This window comes from Calypte anna, chromosome 12 (assembly GCF_003957555.1).
Source record: "Calypte anna isolate BGI_N300 chromosome 12, bCalAnn1_v1.p, whole genome shotgun sequence".
In the NCBI taxonomy this organism is placed as follows: domain Eukaryota; kingdom Metazoa; phylum Chordata; class Aves; order Apodiformes; family Trochilidae; genus Calypte; species Calypte anna.
In genome coordinates, this window is record NC_044258.1 from 20,753,697 (window position 1) to 20,774,096 (window position 20,400).

Genomic DNA, 20,400 nt, shown 5'->3' on the forward strand with positions numbered 1-20,400 from the left:
CAGGGAACCAAAATTAACCTTCATGCCATGACTGCACTGGGAGACCAGGGAGATATGGATGGAACTACAAATCCAAGCTGCAGGGCTGTGAACCTCCCAGCTGCAGCTAAAAAGCCCTTTGTTTGAGGATTTCTTCAAACAAGCCATTGTTCCCAGCCAGTCACTCAATGAAATAGTTGCTGCACCTTTTCCCCTCTTAAAACATCAATTTCTTTTACAAAGACTGAGCAATTGCTTCATTTTGAGTTGAAGGAATTATATATCTTTCCTCCACATGTAGGAGAGAAAAATTGTCTGCAAATTAAAAACTCCTTAAATATGCCATAGCTGAAAAACAGGTATCAAAAAAAGCATTCTCAACTAGGAGATATTTTTACCACTAACTAAATTCATATTTTAAAGTAATTCTTTGTTTTCCCCTTGAAGGAGACTCCTGAGCTTTTGATATGATTGAATGATTCCCCATTAAAGTGAAGAAAATGAACTAAAAAGAAACAGCTACCCCATCACATACGTTGTTTCTGTAAATTTTAGCCTGGGGCCCCAAGAGATCATGGAATTTAGAATAGTTTTATTTCTTCAGTGGTTTCTGCCTTCTCAATACCCCATAGCTATACCTACCTACACTGGGGCCAGGCAAAGCAAAGCACAGCTTCAGACTTGATTCAGACTCCAAATCCAAGACTATTTCCCACCAGAGGTTTCCTGTCCTTCCCTTTATTAAAGGTCAGCATTCCGACCTAAGTGCTCACATCTCCGTTCCAGAGGAGTAAAGCTTCATAGCAAACCCATTAAAGTTCTGAAACTTAAAGCTTCATAGCAAGCCCATTGAAGTTCAGAACCTTGAAGCTCCAGATGCAAGAGGCTGGCAGAGCAGGGGATGGGGTGTGAAGAGGCTCCAGTGACTCGGGCAGCTCCCCAGCAGGATTAGTTTCCTCTGAGCACTCACAATCAACCAAGAGTGAACTATTCCTTTCTTGACCATCACTGGGATTTGACTGCCATTCCCTTCTTCCTCTCCCTTTTTTTTTTTTTTTTTTTTAAAAAAAAAAAAAGATAAACACATCACCTTAAAATAGAGAGAAGAAAGCTGACGTAAGTGTGAATAACGTGTCTTGTTCTAAAAACGAGAGCAAATGTCTCTTTGTATTTGTTTATTCTAGGGCAGATTAAGTTCCTTCTTGGCTTCATGGTGAACAGGCAGTGTCCTTTAGCCACACCATCTTGCTGTGCATTGTGTGCTTTGCTCTGGCACATCCATTCTTTCCTGAATGCTGGGCTCAGAAGGGAGCTGCAGCCTCTCTCATTTTACCAGTGTCATTTGAAGGTGAATGCCCAGTTGCAAGGGGGGAGGGAAAGCAGTTTTCTCACCTTGACCTGCCTGTGACAACCAGCATGAGCTTGCTGATGGAGTGTCCCTAAGTCCTGTCTAACACCCAAGGCTAGCTGCTCACCACAGTCTTCCCTGGCTTTCCAAAACCTCCTCTTCAGTCTTGGACCTTCCCCAGGACCTCCCATGGAGAACTCCTGTCTGTACTAAACCTTACACAGGTTCTGCTGTTTCACCGCTTTCCTTGGCTCTTCCCAGGCTGTAAGTGGCCTCCTCTGCAGCTTAGGAGCACACACCTGAGGCTCTGCCTTTAGGAAAGGAAAAGATCTGCTGGATCCACCTCATCTGCTTTCCTCAGAAGGCTGGCAACAGTTGGGACACAGAGGCTGAAGCACTGGAGAGCACTGGTATACTCTCACTTCTGTTCTCAGGGCTCAGAGATGTCCAGACCCCGTGGCTGTGGACTAGGGAGGGATGTTCTGCCATGTGTGACCACTTTCCTTCAGACCCATCTGAGGTCATCAGCTGTCCCTGTGCAGGACGAGTGTCCCAGGACACTCCATCACGTGTGTTACAGCTCAGTTTTTGGAAGAAAGGTACAAATCAACAACATAGCAGAGAAGTATCATCATCCTTCCACAATGAACCCATATTTGAGGCCAAGAATCAAAGATAAAACACTCCTATCTCTCACTGAAATAGACATCATCTCTGAGCCAAAGCAGCTCAAGATTTATTAAGTCAGAAATGTACTGGAGAGCTGAAAGCAGCAGCGATCCCCTGATCAGCTCCTTGCCATACACTTCTCTCACGTGGCAGTGATGGCCAGCCTGAAGATCAGGACAACACTGTCCTTAAACTCGGGCTGGATCAGCTGCCAGGAAGAGCTCTCACAACTTCTTCAGCCCTTCCATCCTGTCAGCAGTCTGTGTGACAGCCCCATGTCTGCTCAGAGGTTTTCAGAGGATTGCTGCCATCCAGTGAACTCCAGGATAACTGAACACAGCTCCCTCTTTCTACCTCTTCTTCCACTGCTAAAGTCCAAGTTCTACAAATCATATAAATCCAAGGATAAGTGACCAGAAAAATCCAGACCTTAGATGCTGATGGATGGCTCCTAAACTCACTGCCAAAAAGCCCCACTCATTGCAGCTGAGGCCCCTTGCCTGGGCACCAATCTCACCTGGCAGACACTGCTGCTGCTCGGGCTCTTCCAGCAGCACAGAGATGACACAGGCTGCAGACACAGCACTTTTCCACCTGGATTTAAAAATTAAGTCACTGGGTTTCAGGGTACCCCTCGATATCTCAGGTGATACTGTCTATACTCCTGCAAGTCTTTCACTCCAGCCATCAGGAACTGAAATCTTCTTCTAACACAAAAGTTCTAAAGATAAATAATGTGTTTTTAAAAAGCAACATGATCCCCATTATATAAAGTCTTCTGAATAGAGCACTTCCTCTACACACTTCATTGACTGGTTTATCATTGTCCCACTTAATTTCTCTTCAGATTTTCCTGTTGCTTAAGTAGCTGCATAAAATTTGGCTTCAGTCCCAGAAAGTATCAGAATGCAATGGGTCCATTCATGTGGAGCACTAAAGTTCTATGGAAGCTTTATGTCTGACTTCCTATCTTTGAAGAATTACCCTTCAAAAGTCATGGCTTTGTTTGGGTGTTTATCTGTTATAAATCTTTTGCTCCTCTTGGTGAGAGACCCAGAGACCAAACATATTTGGGTCAATGCTACAATCTCCACACGTGGCTGGTATTGTTTCTCCAGCAGGGGTAACATTTTGATCTCCTCAAACTATCAAATTTTGAGTAATATCAGTACATCAATGACTAGTGTAGAATGCATGAATTTCTAATATTGACCAAATGCTCCCTTAGCAAATATTGCTATGACACTGACAAAAGACAGAAGGTCTTATTTCAGAGAAAAAAGAATAATTCCTTTACATGCAGCATCTTTTTAAAGAGCAAATATTTCAATTCTCCATCTTCAAGACTGCTTGGGTTTTTTTATATTCTATTTGCTACTCAAAACCTTAATTTTCTTTTAATCCATCATAACACCAGCCCTCCATTTAGAAGTGTTCTCTTCATAAAAACACAGCATGCACATTTCAACTTCCAAATATATTTCAAGTTTTGACATTTCAATATGAAAAGCATTTGCCCTTGTCAAAGGATATCCTCTTATTATCAGAAATAAAATACAAGCCTCAGAAAATCATTACTTGGTACAATAGCACAATGCTACTTAAACTCTCAAAATCTAAATCATTCCTTTTTTTGAGTTCTGCTATATTTATTTCACCACAATCAATGAAACATTAACTCCATGGTAACCAGAAAGTGATAAAATAAACTCCACGGAAGAGATGTACATGACTACACCTACTTTTGACACTGCCTGAAAACCTGGCCATTGTTCAGGTCCATTCTGATCATTCCAGAACTGTGCAAGCAGCATCCTTGGAGCAGGGGCTGTGCAGCCCAGAGCTGGGCTCCAGAGCTGGCAGAGCCCAACCCAGGTACTGCACAGGGACATCAGAGCAGCTGTCAGGAACAGAAACAGGAAAGGCAAAAAGCCCATTTAATTCTTTTTCATGAGCATTCCCCCTCATCTGTATTTGGAGAGGATGTGAGGTTGGTTTCCTAGAGGGGAAAGGGAAATGCAGAGGAATGTTTTTCAGAAAGGGATGGTTTGGCACCAGGACACTGGGCAAAGGAGCAGAGCCCTCCCTGCCCCAGCAGGCATCAGGTGGCACCCAGCTATGCTTCCTCTGAATTATTATTAGTGATTTCCCCTCTTCTTGAGCAGAGTATAAAACCAGGGTCTGGATGTCAAGGCTGAGAACCTGAATAAAGCCCTAAGGCACTCCAGAGCCTGACTGCCCAGCAGGTGAGTTTAACAGAGTGTGAGGGGAAAGAGAGGGGCAAAAAAACAAGCAACCAACCAAAAAAACCCCTACTACTTGGTTAAACCTCTTGCTCAGTGCAGCAGAGAGCTTTTAAGGTTAAGTAAACTGCCCTATATTAAAAAAAAAAATAAATTAAAACCCCACACCACACATACAGAGCAGGGGGTATGCACAAAGTGGAAAAGGGAAGAGAAAATTCCAGAGGGATTCTGAAAAAACAATTGTGTGCAGTTCTGTTCCTGTTCCACAGGAGCTTTATTTAAGAGTAAACCTCAGGGAGCTATTAAGGATGTTTTATTGAAAGAAGCTGCAGGTATCCGTGGTGCACACCCACAGCTCTGTACAACCAAGAGATTCTCTGGGTGATTCAAGAAGTCTAGGGAAATATTTCACTTGGAAAGAGTGAATGCATAAAAAGAAGAAATAAACAGTTCTGCCTTCAGCCAGACATAATGCAAACAAATGCACAGTTTCCAACAAAATCTGCCAGCCTGGTTCATGAAAGCACTCTCAGATCATTAGTAAGTGCCACATGCTAATATCCTGCAGCAAAACATCCTCACAGTCTCCCAGACACACATCCACCCAGTCTGGCAGCTGATACACACAAGAGAAAAAGGTGAAGAATGAAAGTTTAACTGTCATGTCAGGGGCCACGGGGAGAATCACTTGTAATGTCATCCACACACCAGACTTGCAGAGGGACAGAAGTTAATGATCCCTCAGATGAGCTAACACAAGCCCTTTCTGCCTCCCAAGAACTCACTCTGTAAGATTAAAATTCCAAATTTTCCAGGGTTCTTAATGCCAAAAGGCTAATTTGCAATAAAAATTATAAATTAAGTAAAATAGGGAAGAACAGGAACACCTTGTTTAAACTCTGGATGAAGAGCCAAGCTGGAGGGATTTATTTTGTGGAACTACAATAAGAATCAGAGCCCTAGGGCAGCACATCAGCAGGCAGGGTGAGGATGGAGCAGGTCCATCCATCATCCCCACACCTGCCAGATGTGACACGGTGAGAGCTGGCCCTGCTTCACCCTGGGGGAGAGCTTCTGCCCTGCACAAACCTGACCTTGGGATGCTCTGAGGCTGCAGGGACACAAAACCAGTCTCTGGAACAGTGCTTTCTGAGCTGAAGAGTTGTGTTCCCTGGCCCAGATCACCATTCAGATCCCCAGGAGCAGGGCAGCTCCAAGAAGGGCTGGTGACAACCCAGAGCAGACAGGAATCTGCAGGAATTGCATCTCCCCCTCCAGTTCAGGGCTTTGAGCTCTTGCTCCACCTCTAGCTCCCTCTGTGTTGGTCCTGCCCCAGCTCCCAGGGACACACCAAAGCCAGGCACCTGCAGGGCTGGGACTGGGACCCCCTGACAAGTCCTGGGAGGCACTGCCCAGCACACAGAGCCCATCCTGACCATCCTGGGGGGTGTAAGAGCAGAGGTTGAGGGAGATGGGCCTGATCAGCCCCCAGATGAGAAGGCTCAAGGGGATCTCAATGATGCCCAGGGCATTGGACCTTATTTTAAAAGGGAAGAAATTAGCAAGATAACAGTTACCAGCGTCACAGGGAAGGAAGAAGGAAGAACTATCCCCATTTTCATGACATCCTGAGAAGCTTAGAACTGCTTCATGAGTGTGTTAGACATAAACAGGAAAGACAGTGACACACTGCCCTTACCAACCTGACTGCAGCACTGGGGCAGAACCAGACCTACAGGGAGGAGGGGAAGGGGCAGATGGAGGGGAACACAGGGATGGTGGCAGCACAGGTCTGAGGGCAAGCACAAATTTAACCATATTCTGGAAGAGAAATAAAACAAAACAAAAAAAGCCAAACGAAAATGTAACCTCTGAAATGTAACCTCTTCTGAAAGAGAAACAGAGCAAAACAAGCAAACAAAAAAGCCAAACAAAAGTGTAATCATATTCTGAAAGAGCACCCAAGAGGCTTCCTGCCTCCAGGTAAGTGATCTGCCCAGGCAGCATCTCTCTGCTCACAGACAAGTATTTACTACATGTTCCCATTTAGTTCAAGTTAATGGAAACAGGCAGCAAAACCATATAAACCATATAAAAACAAAGTAATTTAACATTTTATGGTCTCTGATCCCCAGCTGATCTCTTTCCTATGTCCTTCTAGGCTTTCATTCACCATTTAGCATTTACCTCTGTGAAAGGCAGTATCTTTAAACCAAATTAATGTAGGAAATTTTGTTTCTGCTATACTTTTCAAAAACTAAATTGTCCTTTTAATAAACAGTTATGAAGCCAAGCACTATGGTATTCATAATATTTGTAGAAAGAAGAGAAAAAGGCATATACTATGGATGTAATGAGTGAGAAAATTAAGAAATGTTACTCCTGACTCAGACCTTCAGCTGCTTCCTCTGATTATCTCTCACTTTATACATGGGAAGCTTTTTTCTCCCCAGCAATGCAGACCTGCAAAAGGTGCCTTCACCCCTCATTTCTGTCCTCAACAAGGGATCAAGATTATTACCAGGATTAGCTCTCTTGCTTTTAGAGACATATCAAAAAACAATTATTCTGTAATTGCTTTCAATGACTTTTTCACCTTTCCTCCAGAAACTGGAGGCCCAGCAATGACTATTGCAATAGGATATTTATCTAAGTGCTCACTGCTGTCATCTTTGACAATGGATCACTCATAGACAGCAAATTATGATCCATGAAGTAAATATCTTAAACAGATGCAACCTACCTTCAAAAACCAAATAAATCTTACCAGCAATAAAAGCTGAACATCCCTCCAATAAAATTGCTATTGAACTATCAAAAGCATAAAATCTTACATTATTTATAAAGACTACCTTGATCCTTCATTTTTTGAAAGCAAATAAGGCAATTTCAAGAAGCAAAACTAAATGCATGAAGAAAGAAAAGTAAATTACTGTCTGCACTTCAAGGTTCAGTGGCACTCTAGCACTGACTGCAAATAACAGGTCATTTTAACTCTATTTCTTACAGCAGTACTCAAAAGAGCTATTAAAAGACTCAGACTTTATCAGTTTTCCATCTCTCTACACAAAACCTCCAACAGAAGGGAAGATGATGCAGTGAAAGAGAAACACCAAACGTTTTCCTGGTTCCACAAACATTCCACTCACTGTTCCTACATCCCAAGGAACATTCACACTCTCACCCCTCTATCAAGTCTTTACAAAACCATTAAGTGAATTCTAAACATATTTCAGCTCAGTTTTTCCAGCAACTGAACAGCCAGGAGCATGGAGAAGGAATCAGTGACCACACTGAGAAGCCAGCCCTAGGAGGTAGAACGTACAGACTGCTCAAGGTTTCTGATGAAGATTCCCCATATTTGGCCTAATCTGGTACCAAGCAGGGAGAAGAGACTCATCTTGGCTGACCTGCTTGTTGATCCAGGTGACAGTGAGAATGCAGGAGAGTCTGATCTGGGGCCTTCCTCCAAGGAATGAGATTCACTGCTTCTGCCATCAGGAGGTTCTGCTTTCAGTACCTGGGTCTTTCCAGGGACCAGAGCTGTGTGATGCTCTTCTGCTGTATGTTCTACCACAAAGGAAGGCAGAGATCAGCAAGAATGACAAAGCAAAATACAATTGTTTAAATTTCTGCAGTTTGGAGATAGATTTTAACAAAAAACCCCCACTTCTGAAACAGCTAAATACCTCATTCCCACCTATTTGCTTCCTGAAACTCTCAGAGTTTCAGATGTTTAACTTCTTTTCCTGTAACAAACCCACCCTCTAAGAACCAGGCTGAAACAGGAGCATCCCATTGCTAAGAGTTTCAAACAGAAAAAAGGAGATAAATAAAGGGTAAGGATATTTGGCACATTTGGTAAGATGGAACTTTGTTTCAGAAATTATCCAGCACTCAATGAGACAGTGCTGCTCCCTGCTTATTACCCGTGCACTCCATCCACTGCATGAGACAGCAGCACAGCTTTAAGGTTTTACAGACCAAATTAATTTCAACATGAGAAGCATCATGATTTATTTCCTTGTGCACCTAAGAAATACCATCTCAGTCTAGATGAATGACTTTTCCATTTTTTAATGGGAAAAATAATTTATACACAACACGTATCAGACACAAGCCATTCAATTATTTTTGAGGAAAATGTTTTTACCTACAAAAAGATGATGCATTCTCTGAAGAGATACCTTCTACCTCTCTGAAGAGAAGACAAACACAGACTAGAAAGTACTGTATGTAAAGATAAACAATTTTATGCCACAGCCGTGGATACTTTCACATTAGTTACTTAACTAGGAAGTTGCATGGGACATTAGAACCACACTGAGACTCAGCTCATTAATAATCCCTGCTCTGGCTTCTGTCCACCCTCAGGAACCATGCCATACTCCTGTTCAAACCACTTGGACCTTTTTATCTCTCAGAATTATTTTGACTGACCTGACCAAGCAGAACTGTAATTAAAGTGTGGAAGAGCTATACAGTCTTTGAGGCTGGCTGCTGTTTGTCCTTTCCCTTCTGCTAAACTATATAATTAAATATCAGGAGTATGGCTTTGTCTGTTGCAAACCACCAGCAGCTCCGTGAGTCAGCTGTCCAAATAATGAAACACAACTCTTGGAAGTAACAGGTTAAAAATAGCCAAGTCACACAGCCCAGAAGAGGCAGATCACATCCCATTAGAGACGGTGCTTCCCCTTGGGCAAAGCAAACCCCTAAGTTTAAAAGTTATAAAATAGGAAGACTGCACAACTCCACTGCTTCCAGGAGAATCCAAATAACGTGGGTGAGGAAGGCAAGCCATGCAAAGCCTTTGCTCTTCTCAGCAGTTACACTTCCAACAGCACTGCTATCTTCCCTCCTTTCACATGCTATAATTCCCATTTTAATAAAAAGGTAATTCCTGTTAATAAGGACACTGAGGAGACAGGCTTTAGGCTTTTTTTCCTTCACCCATAAATCTTGTGTTTGGCTCTAAACAGTTTACAAACAGGCAACCAGGTGCAGATGTTTGGCACAAAATGAGAAACTGAAATGTCAAATATTATTGAACACTTAGTGCACAAGCAGCTAATGAATATTTTGCAGGTTTCTCAGCACCAGGCAGGGTGGTGTTGTGTACTCAAGTCAACACAATACAGATTGATACACTGGAAAGAAGTTATTTTCTACCTGAGCACTCTTTTGGAAAAACTATTTGGCTTTCCTTCAGCTTCTCAAAGTCTGTGGTTCTGAGCACAAAGAAAATGCTTACACAGAAGACAGAAGCCCAGTAATTCACAGCAGCAAACCTCTCCTGAGAGCACAAATAGAAATTAATATTTCAAAGTCTGTGATCCCATTATCCAATAAGACATTGCTTCTGTTTCTGCTATAGAAGAGAAATATCACTGTAAATTATGTCCAAATAAGATAAACTTGATCCTTGAGATTCCTTAATTTTCACCTTTCACACAGAAAGGATTATACATTGCATCTGCATGGACTGATAAGAACAAAATTCATACTATCACACTGGTATTTTAATATATTCTTATTCTTGAGAGCTCTGCTAGAGGAGACAGCCCAGGAGACAGCCAAAGATTAATTCTGTTCAACTGAGGAACAGCAAGGATTTGAAAGAGCTGATGCAAACTCAGCTGCCACATTTTCCCAAGAACACAGCAAGACATCCAATTCTGGCCACTGGAATTCTCTCCAGAGCTCAGTACCTTGAAGGGATTGTAACTCCACAGGCTGCATTCATTGAGAAATGACACATTCAAAGATCTCTCTTCACTCCTTAGAGCCTGTTTGATCTTTGTGCTTTCTGGGAAGCCCCCTGCTTATTAGTGTGGAGCAAAGAGTGGGATATATTAAACAGCACCACTAACCTGTGGCCACTGCTAATTCTTTGGCAGCAACTTCTCCTTTGTTTTGAGCACTTTCTGTTTTCCTCTTCCCACTTTTCTTCCACCGACTCTTGACCTGATCCACCAAAAAGTGAAATTCATTTCTGTGTTTGTTTCCTGAAACGTAACAGTGTGTTACTGATCACTGACATGGGACTCTTAAGGCAGCCATAAAAAGAGAAAGGGATGTGAACAGAAATAAACACAAAACAATGAATCAAAAACATTTCAGATACAGCAAATGAAAACTAATTCATGACTGCAATATGTTTCAGATTCTGTTAATGACCTGAATCTGTGAACAAGCACATTAAAACTTCATTTTTGAGCAGAACTGTGCTTTTTTCTGCTTTATATTATTTATCCTTTTTTTTCCACCCTAAACATGGCTAAGTATTGCGATTACCACTGTGACAACATTTAATATTGTGGCCACAGCACCAAGCCTGTCAGAGCTCAAGGAGCACCTGGATGATGCTCTCAGACCTGGGGTTCAGTTCCAGGCAGCCCTGCCAGATACAAAGCCCCAAATCTCACACCTGCTCTGCAAACTGCTTTCAAGTCTCTCTGGGTTTTTCCCCCCTTTCTGCAGTGAAGCAATGTGGAAAGCCTTTGTGTCATGCTCCTTGGACTGCTTTCATTCAGATCCTCTAATCACAGTTAATTGCTCTTTGGCATACTCTGCATTTTCAATCACTTACCCTGTTCTAAGCAACCCTCTGGTATTCAGTCAAAGCAATGCTGGTTTTTAATCTAGATATTTCAAATTCTTTACTCAGAGGTGGGGAAAATACCCAGTCTGCTCAGACAGCCACTGTGGACTACCTGACCCTGCTGGGCTGTTTTCCCTCCAGAAGGCACCAACTCCTGCTGGAGCAGTGTTCCTGGCACCTTCCAACAGAAAGTCACTGACAAAGAGATTTGTCCTTTTGCACCAAACAAAGTGCCTCAGCTGAAGGGGACAGGGGCCCAGGGCATGTGGGGTGGTCACAGAGGGTACAGCACCTTTAAAACCCACCCCCTCTCCTGGGGTAGCTGACACCACCAGGTAAGGACAACAGCAAAATTGATATTCAGGGAGCTCTTCTCCCAGATGGTTGGGTTGGAGCCACTGCACATCCATTGCACCATTCCTTTGGCACTGCAGTTTTTCCAGTATTATTTTTTGTTGTTGTTGTTCTGTGTTATGGTGTAACTGGAAAGCTGTTCAAGCAAAGAAATGTCCTGGCAAAGGAAGGCCTGAGGCAGACAGGCTGTAACCCACCCAGCTGGAGCAGCACGTTTCACAGAGCTACAGCCATGAACATCACTGCAGAGAGAATTACAGATATTTAAAACACAAAGCATAAATCAGAAAGCCTCTGGAAAACACTGCATATTAAAAGACATAAAAAGAAAGAGCTGCAGAACACAATTTGTTTAAAAAAGGAAAATAAAATCTACAGAAAAGGAAACCCAACTCCATGTAAGAGTCCTGCCCATCTGAGGGCAGCCTGGGGCTGACCCTGGACTGAGGCTGTTCCTGAGCAGAGAGAGCAGGGGACAGAAATTCAACTGCACCTTCCAGGCTCAGCCTCTAAACCACCTTCAGCTTCACCAAGCCAAACTATTAATTGGTATTTCAGAAACGCTTCACACACAGAAAAAAAGGCAAAAAAGTAACCAGCTGTAATCTGCAGTTTGCCAAGAGCCAGGGAAACTGTGAAGATAAGAAGGGAAAAAAGTTTAATCATCACTGTTTTATCCTGCTTGCCAACAAGGCTGTTACATGGCTCCACTCTGGTGTGTGTTTCATATGGAAATACAGAACATAAAGTATATGGTTAGGGGGGTTTTATTCAGAACTGATGCCAAGCTTAATTAATTCAGCTGTGAATAGGGGACCTGGGGTGCAAATGTTATAAATTAAAAGGAAAAAGAATTTTCATTGTATAATAAAGTCCATCTGTGCTCTAGTGAAAAAAAAGGCACTTAATAAAAGTTCTTTTAATCTCCAACCATCCTCTAATTTTAACGCAGAACTCTTTTTCATGGTTAACATTTCTTCCTCATTGCTTTTATGGGAAACGATTTGCTGACACCATTTAACATTTACTTCTTTGGTCATCACTTTTTAATAATTTTAAAACCATTTGTTCCCATTAAAATATTTTTCTATCTTCTCTTTTCTCCTCTCTCTTTTTTTAAACTTTTAATTGTTCAATTAAGCTGCCTGAGGCTAATTTATTCACTTGGTGATCTCAATAATTTTGTAGCCATGTCCATTGAACAATATAAACTCAATAAGTGCTGGAAAATTGCAATGGCACTTAATATCTTGTTCTAAAACACATAGAGCAGATCAAGGAAATAGAAGGCTGGGGAGGCACTGCTCCCAGAGCCTCTTGCAGCCACTCAGCTTTGGTTTGGTTCTTTACAGAGCTACTAAAGCCTTGTGGGGAAAAACACCCTATTTGGGATTAATACTTCTTAAATTATTTTATTTTGCTGGGGGGAGGGCTTTATATATAATTTTATTGCTAGATATTTCAGCATGGCAAGTGAACAATTATAAACCAGTTACTTGGAATTAGGGGAGAATACTTAAGATTAAAAATCACAAAGAGTTCATGTACACATCAAAAAAAAAAAAAAAGTACATTCTCAGGAACAGCAACAAAAAGCAAGGGAAAAATTTGCTAAAGATTTAGGTCCTTATTTAGCCTTCACAGAAACCCCACTAAAATCAACAAGGCTAAATGTAGCTGCATTATGGAATAATTTATATGCCTGAAGCAACACAAGGAGACACAGGAAATGTGACCATATTGCAGATTTAAATGCACCCTTAAGTATAATCAGAAGGAGTTGTCCCTCCATTGCTTTGCTCCTCTGTGGCTGAAAGCAGAAGTTTAATGTGCATGGCTACCCATGGCTACCCACCCACCTTGTCTGAGGGGGCAGAGAAATGAGTGGGAAACAGAGGGACAGAAATTAATAATAATAATCCATGGCCAGGGAGCTATGGCCAAAGAAATGCTATTGAAAACCTGGTGTACAAACACACACAGAAGGGCTGGGAAATCACCTGGAAACACCAGTTTACAGTTGCCATTTCTGTACTAATTTCTGTTGCCATTTCTGTACAGGAGGCAAGTCCTGCAGTCCTTAACTCTCACAAGAACACTTGGTTCAAAGCTAACCAGAAAGATGGTTAGATGGTTCCACAGAGAGAGAAACATCTGCAGTGTCAGCATGCACTAAGGAGAAAGACAGTTTAAAATCCTGTGCTTCCCCAGGGGCAAGTTAAGCAGCAATCAGTTCTCTGAAAAAAATCACCACCACAAAACAAACAAAAAAACACCAAATCCCCCTCCCCAGATCCCACAAAAATAAATCAAACAAAATTGTATCACCAAGCTATAGCTCTCCCCGTGATATTTTTCTTATTTTTGGACTCTTCTCTCCCTTAAGCATTTATTCCAATTATACTTCTCAAAACAAATGCTGTTATTCCACCAGGGCAGGTGCAAGTCTGAAACACAACACAGGCACTGCTCTCTCACACAGAGGACTTGGGGTGAAAAAACTGAAACCAAGAGCAACAACAAAACCAGGAAAAAAAAGTCACCCAGTTCACACTGAATACCAGATGCCTGCCCAGGGTAGAGAGGAAGAGGCCAACCAAATGAGCAGAGCACTCTTTATAAAAGATACAAAATCACCAGGGAGGGGAAAGCAGAAAAGGGCAAGAGAAGACAGGACCAGCTGAGTGGTTGTGTGGAGGGAGGGATTGTGAGGAGCACTGTGAAAGCCTGGAGGATCTGAGCATCACAGCACACAAATAAAATAGGGAGGAAGCAGTCACAGCTGCTCCTCTGTTCTTCAGAACCCACATCACAAGAGTCCCACCCAGAGCAGGACACAGAAACCTGAGGGCCAGGCAGCTGAAGGGGACATGTGCACGGGCAACACATTGGGGTTTGGGGAGCCTGTTCAGAGCTCTGCTCCTTCCAGCAAGTTCTGTCCAACATCAGTGCTTAAGAGACTGAGTTTCAAAAAGTAAGTTTCACCCCCAACAGATAACTTCTAGCTTTGATTAATTAAATGGGGAGCAGAGGAAGCACACACACTTTTGTGTGTGTATTTTATGACAAAGGAAAAGAAGGTGAATTTCAGAGCACAATCAAGTGCAGCCTGTGTGTTACTTACGGTAATCAGTGTGGATCTCATCTATCTCTTCCTCTGTCTGGTCTTTTGTGAAGGTCAGACTCTACAGAAATCACACAAACGTTTATTTACAGAAACAAAAAGATGACAGAGCTGCATACTTTAAAACTAGAGACCTAAAACTGGAAGAAGGATCAGCTTCCTGTTTTTCCCCCACCAGCTCTTAGCATCTTGCCCACAGACAGGAATATGTATTTCCAGTATGGCTACATGTCTGGCTTGGCTTCACAACCCCAACAAGACCACCTGGAGCCACCACATGTAACACCCAGCACATGCAGACCATAAGGTATTTTCTAGCACTGTGCAACAAACATGCTCCAGAAGTCACAAAAGTATCACATGTCATGGGAAAAGAACAGGCACTACTGCTGATACAGAAGCAAGGAATTTGCTAGCTAAATCCTAGAGAATTCTAGGAAGCAAAATATGCCCCACACTGCCATGGAGGGTCAAAATCCTCCAATATGACCAAAGAGAACATTTCTCGAGAGTTTTGATGGTAAAAAAAAACATGCTCCTAATTAAATAGCTTGGGTATAGAAACATCAGCAGTAGACAAAGAACTGCCCATGACAAATGTGTGGTATGAGGAAATCAGAAGGATTATGGTATGTGCAAATTCCAACCTGCAACCCGGGATGCTGAGAATTCCCACAGTCAAGTGACAGGCAAATGTCTTCAGTGCCCCCTCTGCCATTTCTCCTCACCATTCCCCAGTTTGGGAACAAAAAGATGACTGGCTTACCTTTTCACTGGTTTTATTACATTCAAGCTGAATCCGAATCTTCTCATTCTTTTCCAGCTCTTTCACAACCTCTGTAACTGTTGGAAAATAAAAGAAAGGGGTCACTAAACCAGGAGCAGTGAAATAAAAAGATGTAACAGCACTGAACAAAACTTCCACTAATTTATATCACAGGGAGAGAAACCAGCATGAGCTCTGCCACAGCCACCAGGCACAGGCAAACCCAAAGGCAAGGTTTTCCCACAGGGCAAGGTCCCAAGAGACCCCAGAGCTGAGGGTGAGGTGGGGAGAAGATGATGAGGGGGGGAGTGGGGTCAGCACTGTGCTGGCTGGCAGCTGCCTCCCAGCCACCCCCTGGGCCACTGCTCTCAGTTCCTTGGTATTAAAGTCATGGAAAAAATCACCCTTTGGAATCTTGCTCCAGCACACTGCAGTGTTTCTGTTGTGTACAGGCATGGCCTTTGTAAAGAGCTCCCATTTTATAGCATATCTCTAAATGGAAGATAAAATAATGACATCTACTGTTTATCTTTGTTTTACCTCCCAGCACTGCCTCCCAAGAACACACAAAGCTGTCTGCAGGCTGATGTTCAAACCTGTAGCCCAAAGATAAATTTCAGTCTTCCCCAACTACCAACTGACACCTCAGAAGCACATAAAGAAAGAGGCATAACTGTGATTGTTAATATTTTTACTTCTTGGTTAAAATACAGCTATGTGGGACCCTGCATGGTTTATTCTGACATTTGCTTTCACAAATCTGTTCCTACAATGAATCATTTTAACAGAGCTACCATGTAGCCATGGGTATGTATTGAAACAAACCCTTTCACTAGAGAGGGACAGAGAATAAGAAGCTTATTAAGCTGTAAAGGAGTAAAACCTGTTCAAAACTGGTTTAAGCAAAATCCATAACTTTGGCACCTATTCTTCCTCAGAAGCTCAGCTATTAGCATTACACAGTGACCTCAGGTTCCCTGCTACCACTGGAAATGCATGTCTGCATTTTAACTGCTAGTTGAATAATTCACCCTTTATAAATAGGCACTGGGCCATAAGTCAGTAAGCCTCTTGCATCACTTAGGGCAGACCAGCTGAAGTACTGCCTGGCACACTGTGAAACCCTTCATTTAGCAGCCTGGATGAAGGATGCAGACAGGGACTTGGCATTTCTTCATCCCCAGCATCAAGTGCAGAATCTCCCAGCACTTTCGAGGCTAAGAGAGACTCACCTGTACCACACAGCTTCAGCTCCAGCATCTCTGGAGGGGACACAGGGCTCCTGCTGCACAGCACCCACCTCCCTGCAGCATAACCAGAGCAACCCCAGCCCCACAACCCTTCCCTCCACTCACTGGGCTCTCGTGGCTCCCAAGCCATCACTTCCAAACTGCTCCTCTCCTGCTTAGCCCTCAGACATGAGCACACCACCTACAGCACCTTTACAGCTACTCCTGCTGCTGCTGGGGAGAACTGGAGAGTGTTAAACTGTTTTCAAGGTCAACATAAATCAGAACATGATTGACACTGATACGAGTGCTGCTCTCACAGACTTAACAAACTTCCTCAACTTTTATTGCTGCTGAAGTGAAACACAATCTTAACTGTGTGGCCTGGCTCTGGCATCCTTCTAGAAAGGTTCTTCTCACCCAGCCCTAGGTTATTCCTGTTGCAGACAAGCAGCAAATACCAAATGCAAACTGTATTTATGTAGCTGTGCACCTGCAGTGGTACCTGACCCAACCCACAGCAGTGCTGAGCTCAGCTCCTGAGCTCCCAGCCCACAGCTCTGCTCCCTCACTCTGTTCCTGGCAGTCCCACCACTGAGACCAGGAATTCATCTGGTTCAAATCATTCTGAGCCCTCTAACAGACACAAAAACATTCAAAGTTAAGAACTTCTGGAACACATGGTGAAGTTGTGCTTCAGGACTTTGTTTCTCTGTAAAAAATGAAAATTAAAGAGATGGAACTGAAGGTGAGGAAGAGCATTTCTCATCTCTCTACCTCTGCCAGCAGCAGGACTGACCCATGCCACAGACCTGGCACAGAACAGGCAACTCCAGTTCCAGGACACTGCAGCTCCCAGGGGACAACACCAGAACATGATCCTGGCAGAGTTCTTGCAAAAGGACTCTCTGTCTGGAGCTTCTAATCAAATAAAAAATAACCACAGGCCTTTTGTCTGTCTCTCACCCACACAGACCAGTGTATTTGTGCTTTCATCTGTACCACTTGCAGAACTGAACTGAGAGGTGGCAGGTGACACTGCTTTCTTTAAGACACACGTTTTCATCTTGTATAGAACAGAATACAATCAGATGAGCTGGGACAGTTCCCCCTCTCCCTCACACTTGCTATTCTTTTTTTTTTTTTTAATGGCCACACTGCCTACAAACCAAGCAGGCCAACCACCCTGCTGGGATCTCATCACCCCCTTCCAGCCCTGGCCTTTCCCAAGCACTAAGCCCAAGAGCATGTGAACAGCAGACTGCTGTTTAAAACAGTTTATATTGCACTCACTTATCCCATACTCTACAGTGCTATATATAGTCTGAGTTTAATTGTACAAAACTGCTGCCAAACACTCACATTGATATAAATTCCAGCAATACATTAACAGCCTTATTAATTCCTTCTACCCTTACCTATTATCTCCAAAAAGAAACCTAATTTTGAAATTAAATCCAATAAAAATATAAAAGTCCCAGTGTATAGGAGAAAGAACAAAATCAGAACAAAATCTATTCACTTACTAAGAACCTCATGTATTTCCAATTCTTTGCCTAAAAGCCTCAGTCTGTTCTGAAGGGACTTATTGAAATGCAAAAATCAATACAAACACAGAACGTTTTCCAGAACAGGGTGAGTAAACCAGGAAGTATCAAAGAATTCCAACACAAATTTACATCCTTGCTGATTACTTCCATAATATAGCAACACGTTTCTGGTTTGCATTAAACTTTTTTGCATTAATCATGACTTACACAAGGAAAACTCTTCCAGCCCCAGTTTTGTCAAATGTTCAGAGCAGTCTTACTCCTACCCTGGGAACTGAGAGAAGGAGGAATGCATACAAACAGCTTGTGAGGGTAACAACTTTCCTAGACTGTCTAACCTACCTGATTTGGGAGTTAGAGAGTCACACTGAGCATTGTACATCAGCACAAACTCCTGGTGCCTCCTGATGAGCTGGTGCCTGGTGCCCTGGGTGCACAGTCCATGCTCCTTCAGCTTCTTCTTCAGATCACGATCAGAGAGCAAGTTGTAAACAACTTTGGACATAGGCTTCCTTTTGTGAGCAGAGCTGCAAAGGAAAAGGAAATACCCAGTAAGAACCAAAATACAGACGTACCTTTTTACAGGGCTTTTTACCCACCCTGGGCAAAACAGAGCAAAGGCTTCAGGATCCCCTCAGCAAACACAGTCTTGTTCATCTGCATCAGGATCAGGGCTCAGAAGGAAGAGCGCTGGAGTCAGGCTGCTGGGACACAGGTTTTGCACCCAGGCACTGGCTGTGTCTGACTTGACCCAGTTGGGGAAGGTCTCAGAGCACTGCAATTGCCAAAACTTAGGAGATTTTTCAGCTTTTTGGGGAAATGACTTCAAGAAAGATACATATAACAGAGTTGTGTACCTGAGAACAAATCTGTGGTTCCCATCTAACAGGAGGATAGTTTGGAAATACAGAAAGTGCCATTAAAGAGAATTAATGGTACTCTCAGACTAATAACATCTAAACCCAAAATTTACTCCTTCACACTGCCTTACGTCAGAAGAACTCAACGTTCCTGGCACAGCTACAGAAAACAGCTTGTTTACACAAAAATGCTATAGAAAATTCAAGTCCTACTAAAACTTTTGTCATCTAAAAATAGCAAAACCATTTCCTCCTGCACGAATCAGCTGAGTCTTCCCTATACCTCCTGGTGAAATACACTCACACTAGCCAACAAACAGACCAAAATCTAACAGTCTTGCTCATGATTTTCAACTTAATTTATTATCTACAGAAGAAGAGAACACTTAAAAAACACTTTTCTTCCTGCAGCAAAATCAAGTTCACCTGCAGCTGAGTTACAGAGAAGTTAACACTTCCCCATTGTGAAAGCAGGAGGCTTATTTCATAGCTTGATTCAGCACTTTCAACTTATTATGTTAAAAATAAATTTCAGCATTAAAAAAAACCCAAACAAGGCTTACACAAAAATTGTCATTAATTCATTCATGCTCACATAGGCCCTATAGCATAGCTGGCAAAAACTAATTAAAAAAAGAAGCATTACCACAATACACTTCTCAGGAAAATTTGTCAGACTCTTTTGGGAAATATACAATATTCCAATGAATAATTAGATCTTGTGAAAGTCCTGAAAAACCTCTGAGTAGATTGTAATTCACCACCAGCATGACCTAGAGGAGTGATGACAGCTCTGTGCAAACAGCTACAAGGAAACAGTTCACCAGAGTTTTGAATCTTAATGTTGGTGAGGGTTTTTTCCATCCTTGAGAAATGAATTGTTCTTTGTGAATATACACTTACCTTTGGAATTAGTCCTGTGCTGGTTTTAGGGACATTATCAGTTCCACTGGAATACTGCTCAATGTTAACAGAGCATTCCACATGCTCCTCATTTGAGAATTAAACAGAGCTAAAATTCCTCAGAGAAAACCAGAGATGTGCTATTGCTGAAACCCAAACAACACTGCCAGGAAATAAACATATTGCCAGAAAGCCAGCATTTATCACACAATAGCCAGTCCCAGAGGAGAAGTGTCTTGTGTGATATTTTCTGAAGAGCTAAGCAGTCTAAATAAAACAAGCAAAATTTAAAATTCTGTTAGGGACATGGGCTTGGCACCATGGAAATATCTGGCTTTTATTTCCATTCATGAAGAACAGAGAAAACACTAAAAACATCCCAAATGAAAATTAAAGTGTAACATCAGATTCCAGTATTAATTTACCTTTCACTCATCCTAAAAGCCCTTTAGCTTACAGCCTGCATGCTAAGTGTGACTAGGCAAAATCAGGGCTTTACCATAAAGCTACATTCTAATTTAGGATTCAGAGTAATTGGAAATACAAGCATACAGTAAACCTGTAAGCAGCACAAGTCCCTCACAGTTCTTAACCCTGATCAGTCAGAAATAACAGAGGCCCAGATTTATGCAAGTAAAACAAACTGAGATAAACACTTCTGATGTGTATGAGGTGACCATGACAGATGCCAGAGCAGAGGCAAAAAGTCAAATGCATGCATTGATCTTATGGAAATCAAGATCCTAAAGACACAACCTTGACTTGTGC

The 20,400-nt window shown here is 42.5% G+C and overlaps 1 protein-coding gene across 1 annotated transcript in view; it reads right to left on the reverse strand.

Moving 5' to 3' along the window:
• RAD18 (RAD18 E3 ubiquitin protein ligase) overlaps positions 1-20,400 on the reverse strand; it is a 34,781-nt gene that overhangs the window by 3,967 nt on the left and 10,414 nt on the right. Inside the window, exons 7-11 of the mRNA XM_030458493.1 lie at positions 18,212-18,396; positions 15,091-15,167; positions 14,325-14,385; positions 10,116-10,250; positions 7,653-7,812 (exon numbers count right to left, since the gene is read on the reverse strand). Of these exons, the coding sequence (XP_030314353.1) occupies positions 7,653-7,812; positions 10,116-10,250; positions 14,325-14,385; positions 15,091-15,167; positions 18,212-18,396 (618 nt within the window). The remainder of the gene's footprint in view (positions 1-7,652; positions 7,813-10,115; positions 10,251-14,324; positions 14,386-15,090; positions 15,168-18,211; positions 18,397-20,400) is intronic.